General features: G+C 34.5%; 7 protein-coding genes, 1 long non-coding RNA gene and 1 pseudogene across 15 annotated transcripts; 3 read left to right on the top strand and 6 right to left on the bottom strand.

Moving 5' to 3' along the window:
* Positions 1-23: 23 nt before the first annotated feature.
* Sms (spermine synthase) lies at positions 24-3,400 on the bottom strand. Its single transcript, XM_081975357.1, has 7 exons — positions 2,977-3,400; positions 1,774-1,885; positions 1,595-1,717; positions 1,452-1,538; positions 1,241-1,398; positions 994-1,185; positions 24-607 (listed from the first exon to the last, which is right to left on the bottom strand). The coding sequence occupies exons 1-7, from the start codon at positions 3,241-3,243 to the stop codon at positions 452-454; spliced, it is 1,095 nt and encodes a 364-aa protein (XP_081831483.1). The 5' UTR covers positions 3,244-3,400; the 3' UTR covers positions 24-451.
* Positions 3,401-3,584: 184 nt separating this feature from the next.
* LOC145726314 (uncharacterized) lies at positions 3,585-5,408 on the bottom strand. Of its 2 annotated transcripts, XM_081975366.1 has the most exons (4): positions 5,121-5,408; positions 4,345-4,755; positions 4,200-4,293; positions 3,585-4,147 (listed from the first exon to the last, which is right to left on the bottom strand). In XM_081975366.1, exons 1-4 carry the CDS (start codon positions 5,298-5,300, stop codon positions 3,879-3,881), a joined length of 954 nt encoding a protein of 317 aa, XP_081831492.1. In that variant the 5' UTR covers positions 5,301-5,408; the 3' UTR covers positions 3,585-3,878. The 2 variants fall into 2 exon arrangements, with proteins under 2 accessions (XP_081831492.1, XP_081831491.1); XM_081975365.1 differs by having other exon boundaries at positions 4,200-4,755; positions 5,121-5,407.
* Positions 5,409-6,584: 1,176 nt separating this feature from the next.
* Positions 6,585-10,281, top strand: LOC145726296 (uncharacterized). 2 transcript variants are annotated; one of them, XM_081975328.1, is made up of 14 exons: positions 6,585-6,991; positions 7,052-7,178; positions 7,244-7,422; positions 7,486-7,613; positions 7,680-7,852; positions 7,900-8,016; positions 8,093-8,271; positions 8,329-8,449; positions 8,505-8,689; positions 8,958-9,172; positions 9,275-9,439; positions 9,495-9,680; positions 9,739-9,921; positions 9,978-10,281. In XM_081975328.1, the coding sequence occupies exons 1-14, from the start codon at positions 6,848-6,850 to the stop codon at positions 10,147-10,149; spliced, it is 2,274 nt and encodes a 757-aa protein (XP_081831454.1). In that variant the 5' UTR covers positions 6,585-6,847; the 3' UTR covers positions 10,150-10,281. The 2 variants fall into 2 exon arrangements, with proteins under 2 accessions (XP_081831454.1, XP_081831455.1); XM_081975329.1 differs by having other exon boundaries at positions 6,590-6,991; positions 7,906-8,016.
* Positions 8,509-9,058, bottom strand: LOC145726336 (uncharacterized). Its single transcript, XR_014177561.1, has 2 exons — positions 8,933-9,058; positions 8,509-8,873 (listed from the first exon to the last, which is right to left on the bottom strand). It is a non-coding gene; the product is annotated as an uncharacterized LOC145726336 (long non-coding RNA).
* LOC145726327 (putative NADH dehydrogenase [ubiquinone] 1 alpha subcomplex subunit 12) lies at positions 10,269-10,991 on the bottom strand. The gene is made up of 3 exons (XM_081975383.1): positions 10,791-10,991; positions 10,620-10,738; positions 10,269-10,555 (listed from the first exon to the last, which is right to left on the bottom strand). The coding sequence occupies exons 1-3, from the start codon at positions 10,880-10,882 to the stop codon at positions 10,347-10,349; spliced, it is 420 nt and encodes a 139-aa protein (XP_081831509.1). The 5' UTR covers positions 10,883-10,991; the 3' UTR covers positions 10,269-10,346.
* Positions 10,992-12,037: 1,046 nt separating this feature from the next.
* Positions 12,038-12,849, top strand: LOC145726323 (zinc finger matrin-type protein 2 pseudogene; annotated as a pseudogene).
* A 343-nt stretch (positions 12,850-13,192) lies between these two features.
* On the top strand, positions 13,193-16,501 carry LOC145726322 (zinc finger matrin-type protein 2-like). Its single transcript, XM_081975378.1, has 2 exons — positions 13,193-13,451; positions 15,796-16,501. Exon 2 carries the CDS (start codon positions 15,811-15,813, stop codon positions 16,411-16,413), a length of 603 nt encoding a protein of 200 aa, XP_081831504.1. The 5' UTR covers positions 13,193-13,451; positions 15,796-15,810; the 3' UTR covers positions 16,414-16,501.
* LOC145726298 (uncharacterized) lies at positions 14,308-22,427 on the bottom strand. Of its 2 annotated transcripts, none has more exons than XM_081975333.1 (15): positions 22,184-22,427; positions 19,228-19,426; positions 19,027-19,116; positions 18,784-18,864; positions 18,557-18,687; positions 18,387-18,503; positions 17,285-17,451; positions 17,053-17,233; positions 16,838-16,984; positions 16,508-16,732; positions 15,601-15,769; positions 15,397-15,536; positions 15,198-15,344; positions 14,851-15,143; positions 14,308-14,791 (listed from the first exon to the last, which is right to left on the bottom strand). In XM_081975333.1, the coding sequence occupies exons 2-15, from the start codon at positions 19,400-19,402 to the stop codon at positions 14,707-14,709; spliced, it is 2,148 nt and encodes a 715-aa protein (XP_081831459.1). In that variant the 5' UTR covers positions 19,403-19,426; positions 22,184-22,427; the 3' UTR covers positions 14,308-14,706. The 2 variants fall into 2 exon arrangements, with proteins under 2 accessions (XP_081831459.1, XP_081831460.1); XM_081975334.1 differs by having other exon boundaries at positions 16,844-16,984.
* A 494-nt stretch (positions 22,428-22,921) lies between these two features.
* Positions 22,922-25,438, bottom strand: LOC145726320 (peptidoglycan-recognition protein LB-like). Of its 5 annotated transcripts, none has more exons than XM_081975374.1 (5): positions 25,396-25,438; positions 23,865-24,061; positions 23,665-23,815; positions 23,364-23,477; positions 22,922-23,301 (listed from the first exon to the last, which is right to left on the bottom strand). In XM_081975374.1, exons 1-5 carry the CDS (start codon positions 25,421-25,423, stop codon positions 23,132-23,134), a joined length of 660 nt encoding a protein of 219 aa, XP_081831500.1. In that variant the 5' UTR covers positions 25,424-25,438; the 3' UTR covers positions 22,922-23,131. The 5 variants fall into 5 exon arrangements, with proteins under 5 accessions (XP_081831500.1, XP_081831502.1, XP_081831501.1 ...); XM_081975376.1 differs by lacking the exon at positions 25,396-25,438 and adding an exon at positions 24,987-25,032; XM_081975375.1 differs by lacking the exon at positions 25,396-25,438 and adding an exon at positions 24,134-24,298.
* Positions 25,439-25,488: the final 50 nt, after the last annotated feature.

Here is a 25,488-nt window from a genome sequence, read left to right as displayed (position 1 = left end):
ATAAGACTATTAAAAAGATCAAATAGGTATGTGACAACTATTTATTTACTTTTTTCATAATACATTCTACAATAGATTCAATCTTGGCTATCCTCAATGTAACTTGTTACTGAAGTTGTTACTTAAATAACAGAACTAATTACAAACACTTAAATGACTTAACACCAATAGGTACAAACAAATAAATGACCTTTCAACTGAGATAGAATACTTCTGAATATGAAAACAGTATGATAAATTCCTGAATCACTCCTTGTGTAGGTAGATAAAATTAATACTATTATTGCCCTGATTGTGGCTCTAACACCATAGCAAAAGAGCCAACTAACCTAAATCACCGCTTTGGTTCATAAGACAGCTTGCATTGTAAGAAGAAAAAAGCCAAAACTGCCCTAATTCTAAGCCTAACTAACAGATCGATGACAATTTCAGCGCCCGGCGGGGCGTTGCGTTATTCCTTGTTTGCAAAACTGACTTGGCAAAAGATCCACTCTTCATAAAAGGATGGGACATAAGCTTGATCCAATGTAAAAGTTACTGGTGGATTGATTTTTTCCAGCTGCTTTTTGTAGGATTCTAAGGCACTTTGGGAACTAGTACCTGTCACCTAATAAAATACGGTTTTATATTTCACTCTATCAATATCTAATAAGCAATGGCGACAGAGCTGAAGACGTAATGAAATTAGCAAATAAGACTTTACAAAACTTCCCTTGCCGTTTGAATTTTGCCTTCTTAAAAACTGGAAATAATATCAAGTTTTTACTTGCAGGGGGTAAGAAGTTATAGAAAGTGAAAATCTTAGGCTTTAACGGTTTCTCTGTTAAAATTCCATTATTTTGATGTATATGTATGTAAAAATGACACATAAACTGATGGTTAGACTAGAGACAACTTACCTAGCTCTGAGAAAAAAACAATAAACAAGCTAAGATATACCTCATATCTGTCGCCACTGCTATTAAGTTTGTACAGGTAAAGATAAGGACTTACATGCGTCATAAATTTTCCATTTGGCTGCAAAACCTTAAAACTTAGATCCAGAACTTGATTGATAAAAGCCCACAATTCAGTGGAGTGATCTATGGAAATAGGTACATCAGTGAGGTCTCCAAAGATGTAATCAAATTTTTTCCCTTCTTTAGCGGCATTTCTCAGAATCACCATACAATCCTCAACAATAATCTGAAAATGATTTAATTGACAGCAAACCACATATAACTTTTAAGTTACTGATTACTTTATAATTAGGGCCTTCTAACTTATCAAGAACATTTCCACAAGCTGAACGCATATACTTGGAGCAGGCAGACATGACCGTTTCATCAATTTCCACCATAATCACTTCTTTAGGTTGTTCTTTCAGGAGTTCATAGAGCAGAGCTCCATCGCCCCCTCCTGACATTAAAATCAGTTAAAAGCCTCCTAAGCAACAGTTAACCTATACATACCTAAAATTAGAATACTTTTATCTTTATAGTTTTCTTTTCCGCGTTGCATCAGCGTCTCTGTGTAAACTAAATCAGCTTCGCTAAGATCTAAAACAATATACCTGGGTTTTACTATTTTTCTTTAATATAATAAAAAAGCATACTTTGAAGATTGTCAAGAACTAGAATGTTCCCTAAAGTGATAGAATGGACAATCTGCACTTTTTGGTAGCGTGTAACCGCCTCAAAGACAACCTTGTCCACGTCATATTCTAGTAATCTACAATCTGAAATTGACTTGGTAATTAAATGACTCTACCACTAAAATTTTGATGATTATCACCTGAACTGACGTAATATCTAAAAGTTTCATGGGATTTTATGCCAGGCAAAGAACGGGACCATTTTAAATCAGGGACGCTTTTAGTAATCGTTGACTCTAGTTTTTCAATTATCTAAAATAATTGTAATAAATGCAATAATAAGCAGGTATTTGGCTTTTCTTTAAATGCTAAACTATTTCTAAATGCATAGTTAAAAGATATATAGAAAACTGAATTTTAAATGATATGTTAATATGTAGTTAATTCTGTCCCAATACATTTTCAGCAACTATTTAATAGATAAAGTTTGTTTTACTACATTTAAACAGGCAAGCTAAAATTTTCTATCTGGTCTATCACACTAAATCAACAGGGTAGGTATAATTGAAACTCTTAATATACCTAATAGAAAAACATTCCTTGTTGGTCCAAGAGAAAGTAGCTTTACTGTTTACGTTATCTACTACCTGTATGACAAAAAAAAACTTGTTATAATGCCTGACCTATCAGCCTGTGAAAACTTTGTGATGTAATACTTACTTACAATAACCCATTTCCTTTTTTTACACCTTTCTAAAAAAATGAAGGAAACATTAATTTTTATTACTGAAGTAATATAGTGATTTATGATTTTACCTTTTTACTTTGATCACTAAAATTTTATGACTAATAACAGTAGCAATATTTAATTAAATTTGTTTTATTCATAAAATTCTGGCAGATCAAACATTAAGCATTTTTAGTGTTTCTTGGGATTGAAAGTCACACATGGCAAATGGTTTAGATACTTTGGTATTTGTACTAATAGAAGTAGTCATAAACTGTTTCACAGTGTTTGATCTATAGCTGTAATAATAATACTTTTTTTATCAAAAATATAATAAAAGTATATTGATAATTAAGTAGTTAACTGTTAAGTTAATAATTCTTTACACAAAATGGTGTTCATATAAAATTGAAATTTTCATCATAGCCAAAACCAGTCCAACATTCAATTTGCTGTGTATAAGCTGCTATCACTATGCAGGTATGCAAAAGGACAAAATAACAATTTTTTGCTGAAAACTTTAGGGATATGGTTGGAATTCTTCAACAATAGCAAGGCAACATGGACTTAACTGTTAAATTAAAATACCACAAAGAATTTCCCTTAAAATCTAAATAAACAATTATAAAGACAAATGGTCTAATTGACTTCAATCAAATTTGATTGAGATACTTACCTCATAAGCTGTCCCTGATTTGCTTTGGTGATAGTCAATGTTGAAGGACACCAAGCCATCAGGAAAGAGTCTTAAATTTATCACAGACCCACCATCAGCAGTGAATATGTTCACCAAGCTTCCTTCTACATTGAAGGAAGATACCAATTTCACTTGGGATAAAGTACTTTTTAAGGCTTGCTCCAGTTTATTACTGAGTGTTGCCACCACCCCCTCGTTTTCTGATGTGGTATTAAGCAAATTGAAATTTAAAACTAGAACTGCCATTTTACCAAAGCCTTGAATAGGACGAATTTTACAACAAAAAAAACTAGAAGTGAGCAGCAGTAAAAGCAGTTTGAAAATGATTGAGGTTGGTTCTCAGTTCAGCTGACTTCAGCTTCAAATTCAAGCAATTGAAATGAAATTAATATGAACTGTCAAGTGAACACACACACAAACCGCATTCGTTTTCACGCTCCATGGAGTGAGCGGATCGGAACGTTTTTGACGCACAGAATGAGGTAATTTTAAATTTGACACTTGGTCAAATTAGGATTTTGCCATGCGGCTTGTGTTCACTTCACTTGACAGTTCATAATCCAGAGTGGTAAATGAAGGAAGAGTACTTAACTTAACCACAATTTATTTTACTGTCATTCCACATGTTTCAAAACATTTTCTCTCTTTCTTTTTCTAATATATTTTTTACTACAAAGTGGCCCCAAGGTATCCCTTTAAGTGTTCAAGTCAGTCCAGTTTTATCTACGAGTCTAGTATCACAGGGGGGGGACACTTCATGAATTTAGCACTAATAACACTGATGGCTAACAATGTACAAAAACAATGGTCAATACAATCCCAGATTTTCCAGTACCTATTTTTTGTTTGTTTGAAAATATAATTTTACAAAAATAACTAATTTAAATAATGTAATTGACAAACTTATAAACATTTTCATTGCAATAACTATGCACATAAAGCTCAAATATAAAAGTTTTCAATTTACCATACAACACTAAGTTTTCAGCACACACTGTTTGCAATTTGTGAATGGTCAAGTTGTCTGTTAATGACAAAAAGTATTGACTGACTTCAGAACTTGCAGCAAGTGTTACAATTTCCTGACAAAATCTTAGGATTATCCTTTCCATTACAAATGGAAACTTCTGTACTATCAATTTTGTATACTCTAGAATAGAATTATTTTTACCAATTTACCAAATAATTTAACTTGTTCTTACCTTCATTCATCCACAAATCTTCTAATAATTGAACTTCATATTTCTGTAGTGTTTCATATGATTCCAGTTTATCCAGGATGTAGTTGACTATTTTCTTCCTAGCATGATCACTATCAATATTAACTATAGAATACAGAAACCCCACTTGCTTTTTTCTAACTTCCAATGAAACAACTTGTGGAACTCCTACATCAGGAGCAGCAACTTTCAAAAGTTTGTCAATTAAGTTCTGATCTGTTTCATAACTTGCAACACTCATCTTAATCAAAGACATGTTAACTTTCTGCAACTCTTCCACATCATTTTGTTTTATTAGCTCTAATCTTTTTACAAATTCCTTTCTTTTAGTGTTCTTTATTTTGTAGAATTGTAGTACTTCAGTATGTATGTCTTCAGCACTCAATACTTGTTGTTCTTTGTTTATTGAGCTAAGCAGTGAATCTGTAAGGGGACTACTTGAGTTACACACATGCTGTTCATAATGGTTCAAATAGATTTGGGGGCTGTTTTCCATTATATGAGATTCTGGAGTTTCACATGTGATGTTAATTAAGTGCTAGAAAAAGAAATAGGTATACAAGCTCTGTGTTAGGTTGATTTGTATACCATAAATGTGCATATATGAAAGGATCAGAAACAAATGGAATGGGTGCAAGTGGCCAATTAAAAAATGGAGAAATTGCTGTACTTACTTAAGCTCCCAATTTGTATGTAAATACAGAAATTAGAAATATACATTCTAAGTTGTTGAAAATAACAAACAATAAACTGAAAGAAAGCAACGAAATCATCAATAAAATATGTACAATTCAAATAAACAAAAATACCTACATTTATTACATTTTCTTGCAATGTCACTTGCAAAGCTGCCCTTTTGCTTCAAACCCCTTCATTATGCAATTTTGAATTTAGTCACCTTACCAATAAATTGCACCGTTTTACAGAACTGGCAGTACTTTTCTGTTTAAGTGTTGTGTACACTATATCAGTAATATTCTTAGTAATTTTCTCAACAGCCTCTTTTTGTAATAGAGGATACTCATACTCATCAGCAGCTAGTAGATTAAAAATGTAATTTTGCGAGACTTTTAGGTGATTCATTATTTTGTTTAATTATTATTATTGTTTTAGGAATATTAGATGTACATTTTTGAATTTTGAAGTAAACTTATCTATGGAAGTAAATTTGAGGTTAGGGTTGTGACAGGTTTGACGCAGTGGCGTTCCATGGAGCGCGCAGAGCAAATCTGACGTCACCATGACGTAATTAAAAAATTGATCGAACCTTCGAACAAAAAAGGATCAGGAGGTAGCAAAACCCCGTTTGTGCATTAAAAGCGTCCGAGAAGGAAGTCGCCATCTTTGTCCCCCACATTCGTATACTGCGCAATTGAATGAAACTTCCGAAGTTAGTCGTAAAATAGTTTTGTTTATATTTGGTGGTATGTGAAGTTAGCTAAAAACCGCAAGGATTTGTTGTTGTTTGTTTTGCTTTTCGGTCCGTTAAAGGTTAATTTTTGCAAACTTAAATTAGTTGAATTAGTATTGACGAGTGGATTTTTGAGTAGAGCTCGAATCAGCTAAGAAAAGGCCACAGGCGTCATCAAACGATGATGTCACGATCTCTGTACGTCTCGCTTTAAATATTGCTGCTCTCGTTACTTTCCAAGTTGTTGCAGCCAGTCAGTGGCGTGCTATTATTTTATCAGTAAAATGAAACATTTTCGTCGTTTTTAATAAAGAAAATAAAAGACAACAAGTTTTTTAAAGGAATGGAAACTCCTTCTGCTTCTTTCTTCATAAATTGTAAGACGTTACTGACGATTTCACGGCCTTGGCTGTATATGATAACACCTTTCTTTCCAACCTTTTTGAAAGACATTTTGACAAAATAACGTTTTTTATTCATAACACTATGTGAACTTCAACTGCGACCATCAACAATACAACCAAAACACCAGACTAAAACGGAACCTAACCTAACCCCCTAAGTCTCCCTGTCCGCCACTACATTTTTTTAAACTTGGCAACACCGTTTAGAGTGCCTGCTAGTAAAAGCATATAAAAAGGTCCAAATGTCCCTGGCCGCTGCCGCATCTGTTTTAATTGTGTCCAAGTAAAAACCGTACTACGTTGCCAAGTGGCTTTTTGACCGCTTAACAATATATTTTCGGGAATATTTTAATAGGACGCCTCTGATTATATCTAATGCGACGGCAACTGTAGAAGGAGAAAGAAATAGTTTTAAAAACTGCGTCATTGATGATGCGGTGGCCTTTTCTCATCTGATTCGAGCTCTAGTGGGCAACAGCAGATTGATTATCGTCACTGATTTTCTGACAGTTTACGGCCGCCATACTGAACGATTTTTATCCCTCTCTTTGATTGCTATTGCTCCTTCTTGCTATATTTGTTTATTCATTGGGGTACGCAGTACGCTGTCGCCAACGCCATTTTTTATTTCCTACTTACCGACAGGGTCCTACCGATTGGGAAATGAGATTTTTACCGATTGAAATTTAAATTTCCATTCAGTTTAAAATTTTCCCGGTCTAATGTTTATTTTGAGTACCTTTTATACACTTGTAATTTAAGGTTGTCGTTTAATCTACCCGATAAACCCTGTAAAAATACTACAAACCACAACAATGGATTTCACCCTGCAAGAAGAAGGAACCTCATATGTAAAATTGCAGGATGTGCAGCTGGATAAAAATGGGGAAATCCACTATATACAGTGTGATGATAATGAATTGCCTTTAGCAGACAATTGTCAAATTGATCTTACAAATGTACGTATAGGGTCATTCAAGTAGTGGGCGCTAGCAAACTTGTTCTTAACTCTTTTCTAGTTAATTCTCGAAGATGGTACTACAGCTATGCTTCTTGATGGCACATTACTAACATCTGATGGGGAAACTATACTATTACAAGATGATGATGGCAACTTAAGCCATTTTATGATTGATCACAAAACAGGTTTGTGTTATGAAAGTGAGAAGTGCGAGTGAACATTAACTATAGTTTTTTAACACATTAATTAGTTTTGAAAAACTATGACCAACAATACCTGCAAGTACTGTCTTCTGACCTAAATGAAAACCAGAGTAACGAAACAAACTACATCAATAGGGGAAATTCAGACTTTCTTATAACTTCTCCTACAATTAGTGATCAACAATTGCTTTACTTACAGGACACACATATGTTTCTGCCAATTTCTGTGAGTCCTTTGCATATTATAACTTTAGGCTGTCATGTTTTTTGATTTTTTGTTATTATAAAGGGTATACATGACCAAGACTCTTCTGAACAAATACAAACTTTTCAACTAGAAGGATATAGTGAAACTAATGGTGTGATTGACTTGAACCAGTTCTTACAGCATCAAAATACAACAGATCTGCAATCTAAGTACTATTATATTTTTTTCAATAACTTAAAAACCAGCATTTTATCAATCACAATAATTGTTTTAAGCTTTCAATATGCAGTGTTAAAAGATGACAAATTTCACCTTCAATTAATGGACTTGGCATCACCTGATGATCTGTCTGATAGTCTTCTAAGTATAAATAAGGACAGTGACATAATTTCAAATTGTAATGAGGCTCCTGTACAAAGCAGTGACTTAAAGTTAACTGACATTAAAGGTAACCAGGTAGTAAACCACTTATTTTATTAATTGTTAATAATTAAGTTTTAGGGAAGAATATTAAAACTGGCCAAGTAATAAACTTGTACAAGTACTTGAACAAAACTTTAAATAATAATAAGCACAGAGAGCAGGTCATGACACAATTGCCACCCAATAATGGTAACAATAAACTGCTTGATTTTGTTTAACCAAGAGTATATTGATTATAGTTTACATAAAATTTTTATTATTATAGAAAAGACTAGTCAGGTTAATAAGAGCTTAATGAAACTTATTAATAAGAAAATTCCGTTAGGGCGGACTAATGAGGGAAAAAAATTGGTTGGAAAAATTATTAATATAGTGTCCAAACCAGTTAAGTCTCAAATAAAAAATACACCTAAAGTTACTCAAAGAATTCCAACTCCTAATCAGGTATCATGTATAGATTTAGTTTCTGCAAAGTGTAGTATTTAACAAAGTAACTTTTAGATTGAGACTAATTCAGAGTCAAGGCATAAACCAAATGAAAACTTGTTAACCAAAGCAAAGAATTTTAACACTTATAGTAAACCAAAAACGACACGTCCGATCCTAAAGCCTAATATACAAAGTGAGTAATAAATACTTAACAGTTTTACCATCAGCAAAGAGATATAATATTTAAGGTAATGCTGCTGACAAACAAAGAGATGAAGTAAAAAAAACGACCAGCAGTGAACCTTCCAAAATTCTTATACATGAAAAAACTGTTTCCAAGGACTGCTTTGCCACCATAACAAGAACATTAAAAGGTTTAATGAATATGGACAGTGTGGTTAAGAAATTAAAAAATAGGATTATTATTATTAAAGTAATTCAGCTCAACTAGGAGTACATTTTGGTGTTTGATTAAAAAAATTGTCAAGTTGGTTAATTTACATAATAGTACAGCAATAAAGGGCACAATTTGATTGGTCATGTTCTGATTGCCCTATTGATGTTCCCTTATTGTTAGCCCTGATTCGGGACTCCAATTTGGGACTTATGTTTTCCATCTAGAACCACAAAACCACTTGACGATTATTTTACTTTACCACCATCATTCAATATACACCTGACATTGTATTTCTTCTATCAAGGTTGTTCAAAAAACGTTTAACGAGAACACTTGTAACTTTACGAAAACCCTGTCATACTGTAGTGGTTTTATGGAGCGCGAATTCAAATCGGATGATCAAGGAATTTTTTCCGAGACTTGGAACTTTGTTCCCGACTCGAATACCAGAAAAACTATTTTCGGCAATCATAACAGTGAAGATGGAGGTAAACAGGAGCAGCAACCAAACTATAAAAAGTGAGTAGGTATGAATACAAACTTGAATTGAATGGTTTTTGAAATTTCAGAGTATTATTTTTCTTATAAAATACAACATATTGAACTTATTTTTACTTGCAGATATGCCAGTTTAACCATTGAAATAACAAAAAACAAGGATAACGTAATCATTCCTAGAGTCATCATTAACCCTACTGCCCTTTATCAGTGTAAAATGTGCACAAAAGGCTTCCAAACCAGCACTCTGTTGAGACTTCACACAATTCACAGCCACCCTCAAGAAAGGTAAGGATCAAATTGACAATATGCAAAGACCACTCTAACAAAGCTGAAAATACAGTTCTATCTTAAAAATGCAGAAGACTAATAAAAGATTGAGTGCATCCACTTCAGAAGATTTAGTTCTAGAAAAACGAGGGTTGTTTGAATGTTCAGAGTGTAATGAACAGTTTATCACATCAGCTGATATCCGAAAACACATGGAGGTGCATAACACTAAAAAGACCTGTTCCACATGTAAAAAAGTGTATGAACCCAATTATTGTGTTTTAAGTAGGACTCTTCAAAATGGTATTCTATTTTAGCTTAGCCAATTCAGATGAATGGAAAAAGCATATGCAGTGGCATTCAAAGTTAAGTGTGGCCCCAACAGGACAGGACAACAACCATAAAGTCCTTTGTTGTCATATATGCTCCAGACAATTTTCTAGGTATTCTAATTTGCAGAGACATATAGAAATTCATAAAGGAGAAGGAGCCATGTATCAGTATGAATGGTTTTTGATATGATTCTACTGTTATGCCTGATTTGAAACATTTTTAGGTGTGCTATCTGTAGTTGTTCTTATCATTACATATCCTCACTAACTAGACATGTAGTGTCATGTCACTTGGATCAAATGAAGAAAAACAGTGAACCTGAAGCTACTAATGAAGTAAGTGAATGTCAGGAAGTGGAACTTCTTGAAGAGGTTATAGAACATGTTGGTCAATAAAGGAGTCTAGGACAATATTTTATAGTGAATAAAGATGAGGTTCTGAAATGTGACATTTCAGGGCATATGACCTATGAAGATTGTCTAGGTTCTCAAAATTAGAAAGAAATATAGTAACATTTCCACCACTAATGTAACTTTTATTCCTATATATTATATTTTATATACAATTCCTTGACTTACTGTCATAAAGTGGTTTACTTTCTTGGTGGTACCCATGCATGAATCTTTGATTGAGTTGTTGAGTAGGGCATATACTGCTCTGGTGTGCCACTCATGTTTGGCGTATGGTCCAACATCCACTTATAATGTGGCCTGTTAGGATCTTCTGTGGGCAAGTAATCTGTCTTGTAATGCAGCCAACCATACCATTCAGCAGAAACTTGACTCCCATCATAATCCATACCTAAAATTTTGGGTAGGTATATTTTATGTTTTGTAAAAAATTGGTGGTTTTTAGGTGACTATACCAAACTGGGGTGCATATTCAACCCAACGGTTTCTTCCATAAAAGTAAGATTTGTTTTCGTAATATTTGTTTCCTAATTTGTCCGTTCCCACTAAAGTGCCCGGTCTCAGTGAGTCCATCCTGTAAAAAAGAGTTTGAAATTGGGATTGTTATTACATAATGCCAAACTGACCTGTAGATTTTGTATAAAGAGGCCTTTAAACCTCCATACTGCTTTATAGTTTTGAGTACTTGGAATATACGGTCAATGCCGAAATAGCTCATTTTGGAGCCTGCAGCCAACAATTATTAGGGATATGGATAATTGTTTAAAATTTGTAGGAATGGAAAAAATAAATTGTAAATAAAGGATGAAACTAATGACAATGACAATGACAGAACTGACAGATGGTTTAACCATAACCAGATATTTATCGTAACACAACACAACTTTTTCACGTGACCATTCATAAATTGGTTTTATTAGCTGCCACATGATCAACTTGCAAGTCTAATTCTAAATTGGCATTCACTAGTCCACAATTTTCGCATTGCTATGAATGTGCCGTCACAATGGCGTAATTTGGCAGTTGGTCAAATAAAAGTTTTTTCAAATTACGTCATTGTGACCTCATATTTGCTCTGCTTGCTCCATCGAGCGTGAAAACGAATGCTGCATGCTGCCTTGGCTTTTCTGACTAGTGACACTTATCATATCAGTTGAGTACTGACAACTGACACTCTTGACACTTGACAGTGTTCTTTCTTTTATAATCTTCCAATTGCATTGCAATTTGCATTATTTGCAATTTAGTGGTGTCTAAAGGTGCGTACAGACTTAGCGAGACGCGCGCGAGACGAGCCCGAGACGCGCGCGAGACATGCCAATTCTCAATGTGTGGACGGGGCTCGCGAGTGTCGCGTTGCAGGCGCGTTGCTATCCGTCTCGTGTCGGTTTTTCCGCGAGACATCAAAGGAAAGCAGGAGCTTAGTCTGGACGGAATCGGGAAGTTTGCATTTTTGGTTTGTTTTAACGGCGGTAGCGTTGTCTGAATTTGAAGTTGTGTTGTTGTTGTGTGAAAGTTAAGGATTTTATTAAAACATGGATGACTGGAATGATGAGTTACAGCTCCGTATGATTGAGCTGTATGAATCGAAACCAATTCTCTGGAACCCAACTGATCCGAACTATTTCAGAAAAAAATAAAAATATTGACGCTTGGGTTGAAATAACCCAAGCTTTAAATTTAAATAAAACTTGGGATGAAGTGAAAATATGTGGATAAATCAACTTCTAAATGGAAAATAAACTCCTTGTGTCGTCGAAGTTTTGGAATTGTAAAAAGCGCGCGAGAGTCTCGCGAGGCGCTCTTTAGTCAAAAGTATCGTACGAAGCTCGTCACGAGCGCGTCACGAGCGCGTCTCCCGCGCGTCTCGCTAAGTCTGTACGCACCTTAAGGTTTTCATGGTCTCAGTGTATTTCTTTTCGATTTGTTCGGAATTTTTCCTTGATTGTTCAGCTTCTTTTTTTAGTGATTGTATAACCTGCAAAGTGTTATCATTTGTTTCAGACTTTCCTGACCAACATGACGCAAAGACCCGACGATCACAGACGTAAATGGGACCGTGAAGAGTACGAAACACTTGCTGAAGAACGAAAACAAGCTGAAAAGGATTTAAAAGATGATGCGGAAAAAAAGAAAAAAGGACCGGCTGTAAAACGGGAAATGCTAAAAACTCGAGAATATAAAGTAGATCTTGATTCAAAGTTGGGAAAAAGTATAGTAATCAACAAAAATACGCCAACTTCACAATCGGGTGGGTACTATTGCAATGTGTGCGACTGTGTTGTCAAGGACTCGATTAACTTTCTGGATCACATTAATGGAAAGAAGCACCAGAGAAACTTGGGTATGTCCATGAAAGTGGAACGTAGCTCTTTGGATTCTGTTAAGAAACGATTCGAGATGAATAAAAAAAAGATGGAGGAAAAGAAGAAGGACTATGATTTACAGGCGCGACTGTCAGAAATTGCGGACGAAGAGGAGAAGTTAAAAGAGTACCGGAAAGAGAAGAGGAAGGAGAAACGAAGGCACGAAGAAATGAGAGAAGAAGAGCTGGATATGCCTAGTGAGATGGCGAGTATTATGGGTTTTTCAGGATTTGGTGGCTCAAAAAAGAGCAAGTGATGGATAATTGTTTAAAATTTGTAAGAATGGAAAAAATAAATTGTAAATAAAGGATGAAACTAATGACAATTACAACACAACTTTTTCACGTGACCATTCATAAATTGGTTTTATTAGCTGCCACATGATCAACTTGCAAGTCTAATTCTAAATTGGCATTCACTAGTCCACAATTTTCGCATTGCTATGAATGTGCCGTCACAATGGCGTAATTTGGCAGTTGGTCAAATAAAAGTTTTTCCAAATTACGTCATTGTGACCTCATATTTGCTCTGCTTGCTCCATCGCGCGTGAACACGAATGCTGCATGCTGCCTTGGCTTTTCTGACTAGTGACACTTATCATATCAGTTTGATCAGTTGAGTACTGACAACTGACACTCTTGACACTTGACAGTAAAAGTTAGAAGTTGCGTTGCGTTGTGCACATGGCGTTGTGTTTTGTGTTTTATGTTGTTGAATGTTGAAGTTTGAGTTTTTTTATTTTGGTTAATCCCAACTACAAAAGTCTAGTTAAATATAAAATTGCACATGTCTTGACTAGTAATATAATAGTTTACTTTAAAAATGAAGTGAATTTAGTTAAAATACGTCGTTGTTTGTTAACCTTTTGTTAAGGTTTTCTTCATAAATCGAATTTTGACATAGAGAACTAAAAATAAGCAGGTATGTTTTCTTTTGTTTTATTTTGATTGAACATTGTTCTGGATTGCAAAGTTTTGTTATTTCTACAGAATGGAAAAAAGAAAAAAATAGTAATTGGTGAAACTGTTCACCTGATCTGAACCACTACCAATGTCTTTGATTTTATTTTGCAAATCAGACTTGTTTAAAGTAGGTATTAGCAACACGCATCCTTGAAGATTGTTGTAGAACTGAGAACTGTAGAACTGGATGCTAAATTTAATAATATTGCCTTCATGTGTTTATAAGAAACTACTATGACATACCTACTATCTTTTTGTATGTTCTACATCTGCGTATTATGCAGTATCTAAGCAAATGTTTATTATATTTTTTTCTTTATTAGAATCCATATAACCTTTTTGTTGCACTAAAAAATTATAGTATATTAAGTATCAAGAACAGTAAGTACCTAAGCTTTACTGATGGATAACAAAGTTTGGAGGCTGAGCGAAGGAAGCAAAGCCTCTAGTTTGTCTCAGATCAGTAAAGCTATTACTGTTCATGATGCTTACACTATTTTTTGTAGGAGGTCAACAAAATCATCCTAATTATTAAATAAATTGAAAATTTCTTGGTTTGTAAGCCCTAGCAATCAGAAACTAGACAGGAAGTAGTCCTTCCTGCCTTCAAAACAGGTGCTGTAATCACTCAAAGTTATACAAGTCCTAAGGAGTCAATATTTTATGTCTTGCATGTCTATTTGATTTGTTTTTTTTTTGCATGTGGGTTGACAAATTTTTGCGCTACCAATAATTATTGAAAAGTAAATTTATAAACACTATAATTATTACAAAGTACTTCCTAAATAATACAGCTAAAGAAAAATAAAACAAAATTGATTGTATCACACTTTTATTATTTCATCATAACAAGGGTGGTTATGTCCAGTTTAAATGGAAATGCTTGAAACATTCTGTAAGTTTTTAAATTTATTGTTTTCTTTTTTTAATATCTGTGTTATGTACAAGTAGTGGCAAAAGATGCTGCTAAATACATCTAATATAAAAAGTATGGCTCTTTTTTTACTTAATCAATCCTAGTTAAATATTTTTTTTACATATTTAATTTTAAATAAGTTTCATTTAGAAAAGAAATTATAATTTGACTAGCACCAACAATTTAATATTACAAAAAATTATTTATGTGGTATAATACAAATTGACAAAATACAAAGACATGAGTATTGTATAACATATACTTAACTTTCACTTTTTGCCTAAAACTCTCAAGTTTTTTATCCTAGTTCTGACAATACAGAGTCAAGTTCCTCTTGTAAACTGGCTGTCATTTCCTTCTGTTTGTTGAGATCATCTTGCAGCCTGTAAATAGTCCACCTGTCAAACTGTCCAAGATGGAAAACATAAGTAAATCAACAAACCTTTCTGCATTTGTTTTAAGCATGGTATTGCCTTTTTTTAATGCTCCCAGCCTAGCCTCATGACGTTTTGCCCTACTAGACAAATTAGCCTTTTTCTTGTCCAAAGGAGCATCTTCAGGCTCACTTATGCTTTTCTCTGAGTCACTATCATCACTTTCACTCTCGCTTTCAGACTCTTCTTCGCTGCTCTCCTCTTCTTCTTCCACTTCCTCTTCCTCACTATCTTCCTTTTCTTCTTCATCCTCATCTTCATCTTCACTTACATCCTTTAGTAAAGCTGCCATCTTGTCAACCTAAATTAATTAATTAAAATGTGTTTAATTGGGAGAAATTATATTTGAAGGTACCTCTTTTTTGATTTTGTTGTAGCGTTTTTTCTCTTCTTTGATAGCAGCTTGATGTTTTTTGATGATCTCCTTCAGTGCTATCCGTTCCTTCTTAGCATTGTCCTCCTTGTTCTTGAAGTTTCTCAATTTGTTTCCTAGCTGCTTGACCTACACAACATAACCATGTTTCATAAAAGTGGGGATTGTTTTCAATACTCACTTCTTTTTGCATCTTTTTTTCTCTTTTTTCTGGAGTGTCTTCGCCGTCACTCTCTTCTTCACTCTCTTCTTCAAATTCATCGTCTGCATCACCGTTTATTACACTGTTTTGTCTTGAACCGCCAATGGAAACCCGTTTACCTGCATTCAAAAGTCGAAATAGGGAAAAGATGAACAGTAAGTAAGTAAGTATGTTACACATTACCTCCAAGAGCATCTATAAGTTTCTTTTCAAGTTCAATGTTCTTTCTTTTATAATCTTCCAATTGCAATTTAGTGGTGTCTAAGGTTTTCATGGCCTCAGTGTATTTCTTTTCGATTTGTTCGGAATTTTTCCTTGATTGTTCAGCTTCTTTTTTTAGTGATTGTATAACCTGCAAAGTGTTATCATTTGTTTCAGACTTTCCTGACCAACATGACGCAAAGACCCGACGATCACAGACGTAAATGGGACCGTGAAGAGTACGAAAAACTTGCTGAAGAACGAAAACAAGCTGAAAAGGATTTAAAAGATGATGCGGAAAAAAAGAAAAAAGGACCGGCTGTAAAACGGGAAATGCTAAAAACTCGAGAATATAAAGTAGATCTTGATTCAAAGTTGGGAAAAAGTATAGTAATCAACAAAAATACGCCAACTTCACAATCGGGCGGGTACTATTGCAATGTGTGCGACTGTGTTGTCAAGGACTCGATTAACTTTCTGGATCACATTAATGGAAAGAAGCACCAGAGAAACTTGGGTATGTCCATGAAAGTGGAACGTAGCTCTTTGGATTCGGTTAAGAAACGATTCGAGATGAATAAAAAAAAGATGGAGGAAAAGAAGAAGGACTATGATTTACAGGCGCGACTGTCAGAAATTGCGGAAGAAGAGGAGAAGTTAAAAGAGTACCGGAGAGAGAAGAGGAAGGAGAAACGAAAGCACGAAGAAATGAGAGAAGAAGAGCTGGATATGCCTAGTGAGATGGCGAGTATTATGGGTTTTTCAGGATTTGGTGGCTCAAAAAAGAGCAAGTGAATAAATGAGTGGTTACTGTGATGATCTTGTATAATGAATTGTGATGATGTATAATGAAGACGATGTAGAATAAAACTTGTTAAATGACGGTTACCTTGTCATCTGCTCCTCCAGTGGTTTTTCCTTTGCTATCTCCTGATTTTGCTTTTTCTAACTCAGCCTCTAAATTGGCTATTCTCGCGAGCAGCCTTTTGTTTTCCATCTCCTGAGCTTCCTTATTCCTTAATTCTAAGGCGAGCATTTGTTTGGTGCTTTGCAGGTCATCGCGGACTTTATCGATGTCGTCTAGCTCATCGACTTCTTCTGGAGCGATTTCATCCTAGTAAGTAGACGTTTTGTGAATGATCTGTTACTTTGGTTTGCGCTTTTAAGCGTACACGTTTAATTGATTAAGTTTTTTTATGTGTGATATTTGGGTACTTACACTTACCGGTGGTATACTGGCCATCGATATTGATTTTTGTATTTGTTCCTCTATTGTCATTTGGCGTCTAAACTTTCTTAAACCATCAAGCATGGGCCTGCTCCTATCATTGGTTTTTACGCTCTTTAGCTTTATTCCGCCTTCAATCTACAATTAACATTTTAATTCAGAAAACTATGTTATGTAATGCTACAGTTATAGTGAGTGATGCCTACCTGTTTCAATAACTCGTTATGTACATTGGGCTTTTCACTGTCATATAGATAGTGTTCTTGGGCTTTACCTTCAGGCAAAAGAGGACTAGACCTATCGTTACACTCCACATGTCTGAGTTTTTTGCCTCCTTCAATTTCTTTTAAAGTTGCAGACCAATCTGGCCGTACTTTAGGTCGAGCTCTGTAACGAGATATAGTTAACGCTATTCACTTTACAGTTTTAGAAATTAACTTTAGTGATTCCAGCCGTTTAGATTGTTTATCACTTAAAGGTTTCTTTGGGTCTGCCCCGGGCATGGTGGGGGGCGGGGGTGGCATTGGTGGCGGTGCAGGTCCTTGTTGAGACAGTCGCCTTGAAGATTCCGCCCTCACTACTGAATTTCGTTTTGCTGGAAGTTCCTGTGGGTAAAGGTACATTAGAATAAGAGTAAATAGGAGTTTTAATTGGATTGTTCTACGATTCTACTGACCTTAACTTAAAGGTTAGTCACTAGTTTATTAAGCTACATTTGCACAAACACATGTTTGAAAACGTACAGCGTAACTGCTGCAAAACGGTAGAAATCAGCCAATATTGTCTATAAATAGCAAAGGATATCGATGAATCAACACGTACAAGTTCTTCAAGTGCCTGTGCTGTCTGGACTGATTGAATCCCGTTTAAATTTAGACCTAGTAAAAAACAATTGACCCTCATATAGTAGTTAACCTACCTTTGAAAGGCGGTCTTTCATCTGAAAGATAACAAATAAAGATCTAGAATGCTTCAGAAATTTTGAAGACATTTTTTCATTTCAATCTGGAAAGAACATAAACCCACAAAAGGGAGAAAGAAAAGCCATATATTTGTGTATAAGAAACTTTGTCAAACGTACAACTTCAATAATGGCACATACTTTGTCCAACTTATTATATCTGTATTACTTAAAATCACTTGTGTTTTGAAAGTCGTTATTCAAACCCGCTTAATAGGAACATCCTGTTTATATGTTTTGAATTTTGTTAAAATGCTTTTTCATTAACAATTTGTTTTAAAATAGCTCACTGTTGCCAAACATATCATTAAAGTGTATAGATATATACACAAAAATACACTACATTAGTTTTTGGTGTAGTCTCACCATGTTGAGCTATGTTTGATTGCATTTGATAGTCCACCAAAGATTATTCTTGAAATCTCCTTCAAAGTGTTTGTGTTTCATAAATATGCAATTCTTATAATAAATACAAACGTATGCTTGATACATTACTTTGACTATTAAGGGGTTAGCATCAAAATAAGTATGCAAGAATAACAAATCACTAATAAAACCAATACATTGTACAATCCTTACCCTGTCTATCTCTAGATCTTCTATGGTACTTTCTCTTCGCAGCATCGATGGTCGTCTTTCTGGCAATTTCCTGTCTTCCACTTTCTTTAGATTTGGCAGATCATGTAGCTTATGGTCCTGTAAACCCAAAATACATTAAAATTTAATTCATGGGGAACCAGAATATTTACTTTGGTTGGAGGTGTTTTCTCTCTTTGAGGTACCGGTTTAAGTTGTGGTTTAACGAAAAAACTTTCCTTTTCCTCGCCATTTTGTTGAGGCTCCTTGGTTTGTACTGACGTTTTCCGGAGCTTAACGCGAGCTGTAAATTTTTTCATTAATCGCTATTTACTTAAATTGCTTATATGATGGTCAATTTTGAAAAAGAAAACAGTTTGGAATGACAATGGAACATTACCTAATGGATTATTTTCCTTCTCTTTTCTGAAGCTCTCCTTATCATAATCTTTCTTCTTCACCTTCCTTAATTGAATCCCATCTATAAAAATTTACGATCTTAATGAATGATAACATGCAGTGCGTTAAGTTCAATAACTGGGCAGTTTGTACCTTCTGTATATCAAAATGGTACATAATATAACAGTTGTGTGTTTTAGTAAAGATAAATTGTTAGTAACACATAGTTTATGTGGTGGTTTACCTAACGGACTTTCTTTTTCCGGCAGTGTAATATCATCTTCGTCTTTAGGCTCCGGCTCTTTTACTGGAACTTTCCTTAATTGAACACCAGCTGTTGAGGATTTTTCAATGAAAATTGAAAAGAGGGTGATTGATTAGATACACATAGATCAAACAGTGAAAGAAGCTTGAAGTTGAAACTTTAAGTATGCATTAGACTTACCTATGGGGTTGTTATTTCCATCATCATCTTCCTTTGGTGGACTTTCCATTTTTTTGGGTACGCTTTTAAGATTAATTAGAGCGTCAGTCACCTCCGAACCTTCTTTGACCCAAGGAGGTCTGAAGGTCGTTCTTCCTGAGGGATTTGAGCTTTTGGCGGTGCCTCCGACAGGCATATTTTATTTACTGTTGTTGGTTACCTGAAAATGTCCATCTGTTGTTGTAAGCAGTGTAAGCAGAAACATAGAATGGTGGAACTTAACAACTCAGTCTAAGGACTATTTTTTGCCGTAAAACGGCTGAGTAAGCAATTCGTCTATGTGTTTACAATACAAAGTGTTATGTCGGATCGCGGTACTATTTCTGGATCGAGAAAAGTAAACGTAGCGGCAATGTGTTAGCTCTCGGAATGTCCCTCGCTTAATCCGTTAATTTGTTCGTTTTGATAAATTGAAGTATGCCAAGAGTATGTGGAAAGGCCCAATTTTCAGAACGTTGATGATTATGAGTAGTCGTTGTAAATTGCCTCTTGGAGGTGCGGACAAGGATTGATGCTTTAACGCCGAATATCATTCGAAATAAAGTATGTTTAGATGGTGTGGGTGACTTATGCTCATATTTAAGTAAGCTGAACCGACAGTTAGTCGTTTTAGAAAATATTGTGTTCGCCAGGTTTGCTTTCTTTAGTTACGTCTCATCTAATTCTGTTTTCAAGCGTCTTCATGTTTTATCTGCTTGCAATTAGACCTATATGGTAATATTCAAATCGTCAAATTCCTGAGAAAAAAAAACGTAACAGCAAGCGTTGAAGCAGCAAACTTTTTTGTCATAAAATCTATACTAAATTCGGATCAGAGAAACATAATGGATCTTTGCGATTTACGGTGTCAAAAATAGAATTCGCTGCAGATAAGATCATTAATTTAAAATTATGATAAACCTGGCACAGATTCGCTTTAGGCAATGTTTACTAAAGCTGAAACTCGTTGTATTTTGACCAAACAAAAAATGTTACTTAAAAATCTGTAAGATATTATTTTAACGGGGACAACAGCTGCACCAATTTGGCAAAAGGTTTTATAAAATTGCCAGCCGTGGTTTATAGGACTGAAAAGTAAACTTGTGAAAAGGCAACTGCGGCTGAGTTTCATCAATTTTTGAGATATTGAGTTCAAATTTGGAACACAACTACAAGTCCTTAATAGAACCTATACATGGTTAGGCACACAACTGATGTTATTTTTATTTACAGGGTGTTTTTTTCTGTCAAACAGTATACACAGTGTTTCTGTTGAATCTTGAACGTATTCTTCCTTCACTGTTTGAACAACTAAAACACATTGTATTTATGTTTATTTATAAATATTTTGACATTTGTGACGTTATCCTTATATCGTCTTTTTTAGTAAGTTCCCATCAGCTTAAACTGGAAACAAAAATGACCGACATGGGATAAGAACAACCAAATGCACATAATTAACACGTCAACAAATAATCCAGATGTGCAAGCGAACGGCTGATGAACTGCGAAATTGGCACCGAAAATAATCGTAAAAATAACAGCCATTATTGAACTGGACCAGAACAAATGAAGGAAACGTGTAGTTGTTTCAACAATGTTTTTTTTTTCTTTCAGGTTGAAACTATAATAATTGTTATTGTTCTACTATCGTCATTTGTATGACTTTGTTCCTTTTTGCAATTGGCGGGAGCGCATATTCGGAATTGTAGTTATTTGGCAAATATTGCGATGTAATCGTCGAAAATATCGCGAATTTTATATTTTATTTGGAAAGATCGCGTGTTTAATTTGACATTTTATTGGCAACTTGACAATGCCGTAAGCCGTACTCGTGGGAGGAATTTATTATTTTTAAAACCTTCAAATTTAGACATACCAGGTGTCCAAGAGTACCCTGGACATAGGAGATTAACATGGGAAAACGGTTTTGAATTTTTTGCGCCTGTACGGTTGATTTGATCGGAAGATCGTAATAATGAAAGTTGTAGTACGTATCACGGACTAGTTTTCTGTATTTTTTTCGGATCTCTAACTTGAACCCTTTCGTCGTAAAACACGAACAAAAATGAGAAAATTTAAACTTTTGGCCTGCACTGTATAGGCGGTTGTCGGGCAACGAGTAAACAAATCATTGTTGCTGGTACGGTTGCTCGACAACCGCTTATACAGTGCAGGTAAAAAGTTGAAATTTGCGCATTTTTGCTCGTGTTTTACGACGAAAGGGCTCAAGTTAGACATCCGAAAAAAATACAGAAAACTAGTCCGTGATAGGTACTACAACTTTCATTAATACGATTTTTCAATCAAATCAACCGTACAGGCGCAAAAAAATTAAAACCGTTTTCCCATGTTAATCTCCTATGTCCAGGGTGCTCTTGGACACCTGGTATTTAAAACTTTGCTACTCGATGGTGAGTAATGTTCAAAATAACATATTGTTAACGTGTTTTTGATTGTTCTAGGATTGACTCTATAAGATGATATTGTCAATCAAGAAGTTGCAGATACGGTTTTTCAAGTTTATCCTGTTTGGGCAGATTCAATTTACATTTTTTTTTATTGTCTAACAGTTTATATCGCAATATCTCTAACTATGGTTTTTATACTAATTTCAAATTAGATTATTGTGGTACTTTTGTAACAAAAATAAATTTTACAAAATAAAGCCGTACTGTAGAATCAAAAAAAACTTTGAGCAGGAAATATGAAACAATTTTTAAAATAAATAAGCTTAGAGACCTGAAAAACAACTGAATAACGTTTGACTACCTGCCGCACGATTCTATTTTTGTTTTCGATTTATCTGCGCTAAATTCGTCCACTTTTCGGAAATTCTACCGTCTCCCGTAATTTTATGATAATATTTTGTGAACTTTGCAGCCAGAGCTTTTGGTATGCAATCTTTGAACTAGTAAAGCGGTTTTGTGGTACTTACCTAACAGAAGAAAACGACACAAGCAAAAACTGCACTTTTTAAGTTATCCTTTCTGGCTGTAGCGAAAGAAAACAAAAAAAGAAACACTAATAAGTCAATGAAACGATACAGAAAGGGCAGCTTCCGGTCAGGATTAGACGTCGTAAAAGCACTGTAATTGCAGTTTTTTTTTAATAATTTTCGTACTATTTTCGCAAATTGAGCGACTTTTTGTCTCGCGCGTATATTTTGGTCGTCGGGTCTCGTTCACATTTTGAGAATGCTGCGAACCACGAAAATAGCTGCCGTCTATTTCTGGCCAGCGTCGTCGGCGTCGTGACGTCGACTTTTGGCGTTCTTTTTAGCCGAATTTTACTATTTCGTGGATTGTGGGCTCCTTTTGGGGGGTAATTATGGCGATTTTGCAATTCTCGCTCTCTCGTCACTTTATGAATTGCGTCTTATAATTTTAATTCGAGATTACGAGACCTATAATAACTTTTTATATTATCAAAAATATATGAACAGCCTGAGCAAAGAAGATTTTAGTTTCCGATTTTTTTAAAACTTTTTTTTATTTTTATTAATTACCTAAGTTAGAATTAGAAAAGAATACCTTCATATACATATGGGAAACATTTAACCGCATAACAAAAAGTAGTAGTATAGTGATATGAAGGGAATTCGTGTGCTTTTAGGACCATTTTATGGCTTTTTTCAAACTTTCTGAATGTAACCGTATAAAAAGTAGTCAACCTGTAAAACGCACGAGTTTAATAACAATTAACACTACGTTTGTTCAAGTCAACTTCAAAACATTTTTCTTTGTGTGTAGAGTATAATAGGCTTAAAAACTGCAAGCATATAAACGTGTATAGCAATTGATGACTGTGTAGAAATATCCACTGTAACTATTGATATATCACATTTACAAGATCTTTTAGTAGTGTTTTTCAGTGTTTAATCAAATTAGATCAACAAATTCTTAAGTAGATTGTTTTCGTCGGAGACATTTTCTGAGTCATTCACGTTCAAAAGATAATTTATAGGAGCTGCTGTGGAATTTGCGGTGGGGTCTTCAACCCAATGAGACCACGTCTGAATTTCCTCGTAGAATGCATCCCCTGGACATTCTGTATCTATAATATTTTTATCGGTTACCTTATTGGATAAGTGAGTTTTATATTATGATCAAAGTTACCTCGAGCTTGTCGATGTCCTATTAGTTTATAGTCTGCTTGAATGAATCCTTCACGAACCCCTTTTTCTATAAGCAAGTTTACTGCCTTAAGTTGTCCTTCTGGGGGTACCGATTCTATAATAAAAAAAATGCTATTGATATTTACACAACATCAGGACGATAATATTGTGTTTTCAGTTCATCAGCCAAAACACCTACTCAAAGATCAAATGCGTGTTTTTATTCATATCTATTTGTGTTTTTACTGTACCCGTACTTCAACAACTTCATCAGGAGAAAATAAACTGATTCTACAACTTACCAGTCCAATCACCAATAACACAAATTCCAATACTTTGATTGTTATAACCAGGGGCATGAGCACCCACAGCAGACCAACCCCTTCCTGTATAGATTCTATTATCACCCCCAGCTGCGAAGCTGTATCCTATGTCGTTCCAAGATTGGTTGAACTTTAAACAAAGACATGTTGTGATTGAAATTTTTGTTTTTGTACATTACCTGATGGTAATCCTGCATCCACTGCATTGCTTCAATACAATCCTCTTTAGTTTCACAAGCGGCCGGTATATAACTGTGATGAATAACAACAAAAGGAACTGGATTGGTCATATTTTCCACCGCTGTAGGTGGTCGAGCTCCCCATTCATCTCTAGTGACAATTTCAGGCTCAGCTATGCAAAGTCCTTTGCTGACACCTGCACAAAGCATTTCTAATTACACTGACTGCTTCAACTACTGTACTTGAAGCGACATGATACAAATCTTACCAACTGCAACAGCACAACAAATCACTACAGCCCACTTAGTAAACTTATGCATTTTAGAAAACTGTTTCAGAACTTTTGTGTAAATTTGACCATCAGAGGTATGAACATCATAATATGAATGACTTGGTGTTATTATACACCTATACAAGTGTGGTTGATACCAGATAATGTTATCTAAGTTTCTATATCAATAAAGTGTTCATTTACTACGTACCTATTTTTATTTTAAATATTAATGATGCTCGTCAATTAAGAGACGGAGCTAGAGAAGATATACCCTTTCCTATTTAATTTTAATTTTTAGTAGTGAGGAATGTGGAACAGTTTCATATTTATCAAATTAAAATCTTTAAATACTCGTTTATGGTTTGATTATAATTATCTTAATCGATGAGCCAGAAGCCAATAATTTATATTGTTTTTGATAACATTTTCAAAATATGTATGGTTTTGAACCATATTCACACCTTATATGATATGATTATTCTAGCGACGAAAATAACCTTGTTACAGAATTATTGTGATTCCCCTTAAAGAATGATAAGTTTAATTCTATATTTATTGATGCAAAAATAATGTGTTTGTTTCCTTTTTAAAAAATAACATACCTATTAGTTGGATATAAAATACTTTTTTAAAAAAATATCGGAATTTAGTTTTGTAACATGAGTGTGTTGGTTGGGATAATAGAGGTAGCTTTAAGTGTACCAGTGGACACTGCAAATAGATGTTCAAGTAAGGCCGTTTTAATAAATTAAGCATTTAAACGAACAAATTGCATCAGAAGCAGGTGAAGAAAAACATACTTACGTTGTAAATTTTTTCAAAAATGTAAATAACAATAAACTCTCACCAGTTCTAATAAACCACTGATCGATGTGCATCATTAGGGTCTTATACCTTCAATACTAACAAATCCTTATTATACTGGTAGTAAATATGGATAGGATTGGCACAAAATGTGAGTGTATATAGTATTTTTAATGCATTCTACTAGTGTAATTCCCCATGAAATTTCAGTTACTTGCAATATACTGTAAATCCATCCAACGGTGTATTAATGAGGATTTTCTAGATTAGACATTTGGGACTGTCGATTTAAATGAATGTTCCTAAATTAAACTCAAACACAAAAATTTAGTTAATAGGAACTTTTAGAAACTGATGAGTCGTTGTGTTTAAACATTTGCTTTTGTAATTTGCTATATGGTTACGTTAATATATTTGATCGTTTTGCAATAAAAGTTAAGGGGCGGGCTTACCTAGAATTAACAATGCTCCAGTTAGCATGGTACAACATCCATAAGACAAAAACATGTTTGAAAATTGCTAATTATTTTTTGTAGATTTATGTC

The sequence above is a fragment of the Ips typographus genome, linkage group LG3 (genome assembly GCF_016097725.1).
Source record: "Ips typographus isolate SLU linkage group LG3, UJ_Ityp_2.0, whole genome shotgun sequence".
In the NCBI taxonomy this organism is placed as follows: domain Eukaryota; kingdom Metazoa; phylum Arthropoda; class Insecta; order Coleoptera; family Curculionidae; genus Ips; species Ips typographus.
This window is presented reverse-complemented; position numbering and strand designations above follow the sequence as displayed.

Coding starts and splice junctions, on each gene's coding strand:
- Sms (XM_081975357.1), bottom strand. CDS start 3,243: ATGGCAGTTCTAGTTTTAAATTTCAATTTGCTTAATACCACATCAGAA. Junction 1,186..1,240: donor TAGAAGGCCCTAATTATAAA/GTAATCAGTAAC, acceptor AATCATTTTCAG/ATTATTGTTGAGGATTGTAT. Junction 608..993: donor ATGGAAAATTTATGACGCAT/GTAAGTCCTTAT, acceptor GTATTTTATTAG/GTGACAGGTACTAGTTCCCA.
- LOC145726327 (XM_081975383.1), bottom strand. CDS start 10,882: ATGAGCTATTTCGGCATTGACCGTATATTCCAAGTACTCAAAACTATA. Junction 10,739..10,790: donor TCTTTATACAAAATCTACAG/GTCAGTTTGGCA, acceptor TCTTTTTTACAG/GATGGACTCACTGAGACCGG. Junction 10,556..10,619: donor TGAATATGCACCCCAGTTTG/GTATAGTCACCT, acceptor CCAAAATTTTAG/GTATGGATTATGATGGGAGT.
- LOC145726322 (XM_081975378.1), top strand. CDS start 15,811: ATGACGCAAAGACCCGACGATCACAGACGTAAATGGGACCGTGAAGAG.
- LOC145726314 (XM_081975365.1), bottom strand. CDS start 5,300: ATGAATCACCTAAAAGTCTCGCAAAATTACATTTTTAATCTACTAGCT. Junction 4,756..5,120: donor TAAAACGGTGCAATTTATTG/GTAAGGTGACTA, acceptor TTCTTTTTCTAG/CACTTAATTAACATCACATG. Junction 4,148..4,199: donor AGATTTGTGGATGAATGAAG/GTAAGAACAAGT, acceptor ATTCTATTCTAG/AGTATACAAAATTGATAGTA.
- LOC145726296 (XM_081975328.1), top strand. CDS start 6,848: ATGGATTTCACCCTGCAAGAAGAAGGAACCTCATATGTAAAATTGCAG. Junction 8,017..8,092: donor ACAATTGCCACCCAATAATG/GTAACAATAAAC, acceptor TTATTATTATAG/AAAAGACTAGTCAGGTTAAT. Junction 8,450..8,504: donor CCTAAAGCCTAATATACAAA/GTGAGTAATAAA, acceptor ATAATATTTAAG/GTAATGCTGCTGACAAACAA.
- LOC145726320 (XM_081975372.1), bottom strand. CDS start 24,185: ATGCATAAGTTTACTAAGTGGGCTGTAGTGATTTGTTGTGCTGTTGCA. Junction 23,816..23,864: donor GGATGCAGGATTACCATCAG/GTAATGTACAAA, acceptor CTTTGTTTAAAG/TTCAACCAATCTTGGAACGA. Junction 23,478..23,664: donor TGTTATTGGTGATTGGACTG/GTAAGTTGTAGA, acceptor TTTTTATTATAG/AATCGGTACCCCCAGAAGGA.
- LOC145726298 (XM_081975333.1), bottom strand. CDS start 19,402: ATGCCTGTCGGAGGCACCGCCAAAAGCTCAAATCCCTCAGGAAGAACG. Junction 17,234..17,284: donor AAACGGCTGGAATCACTAAA/GTTAATTTCTAA, acceptor ATCTCGTTACAG/AGCTCGACCTAAAGTACGGC. Junction 15,770..16,507: donor CTGGAGGAGCAGATGACAAG/GTAACCGTCATT, acceptor AACACTTTGCAG/GTTATACAATCACTAAAAAA.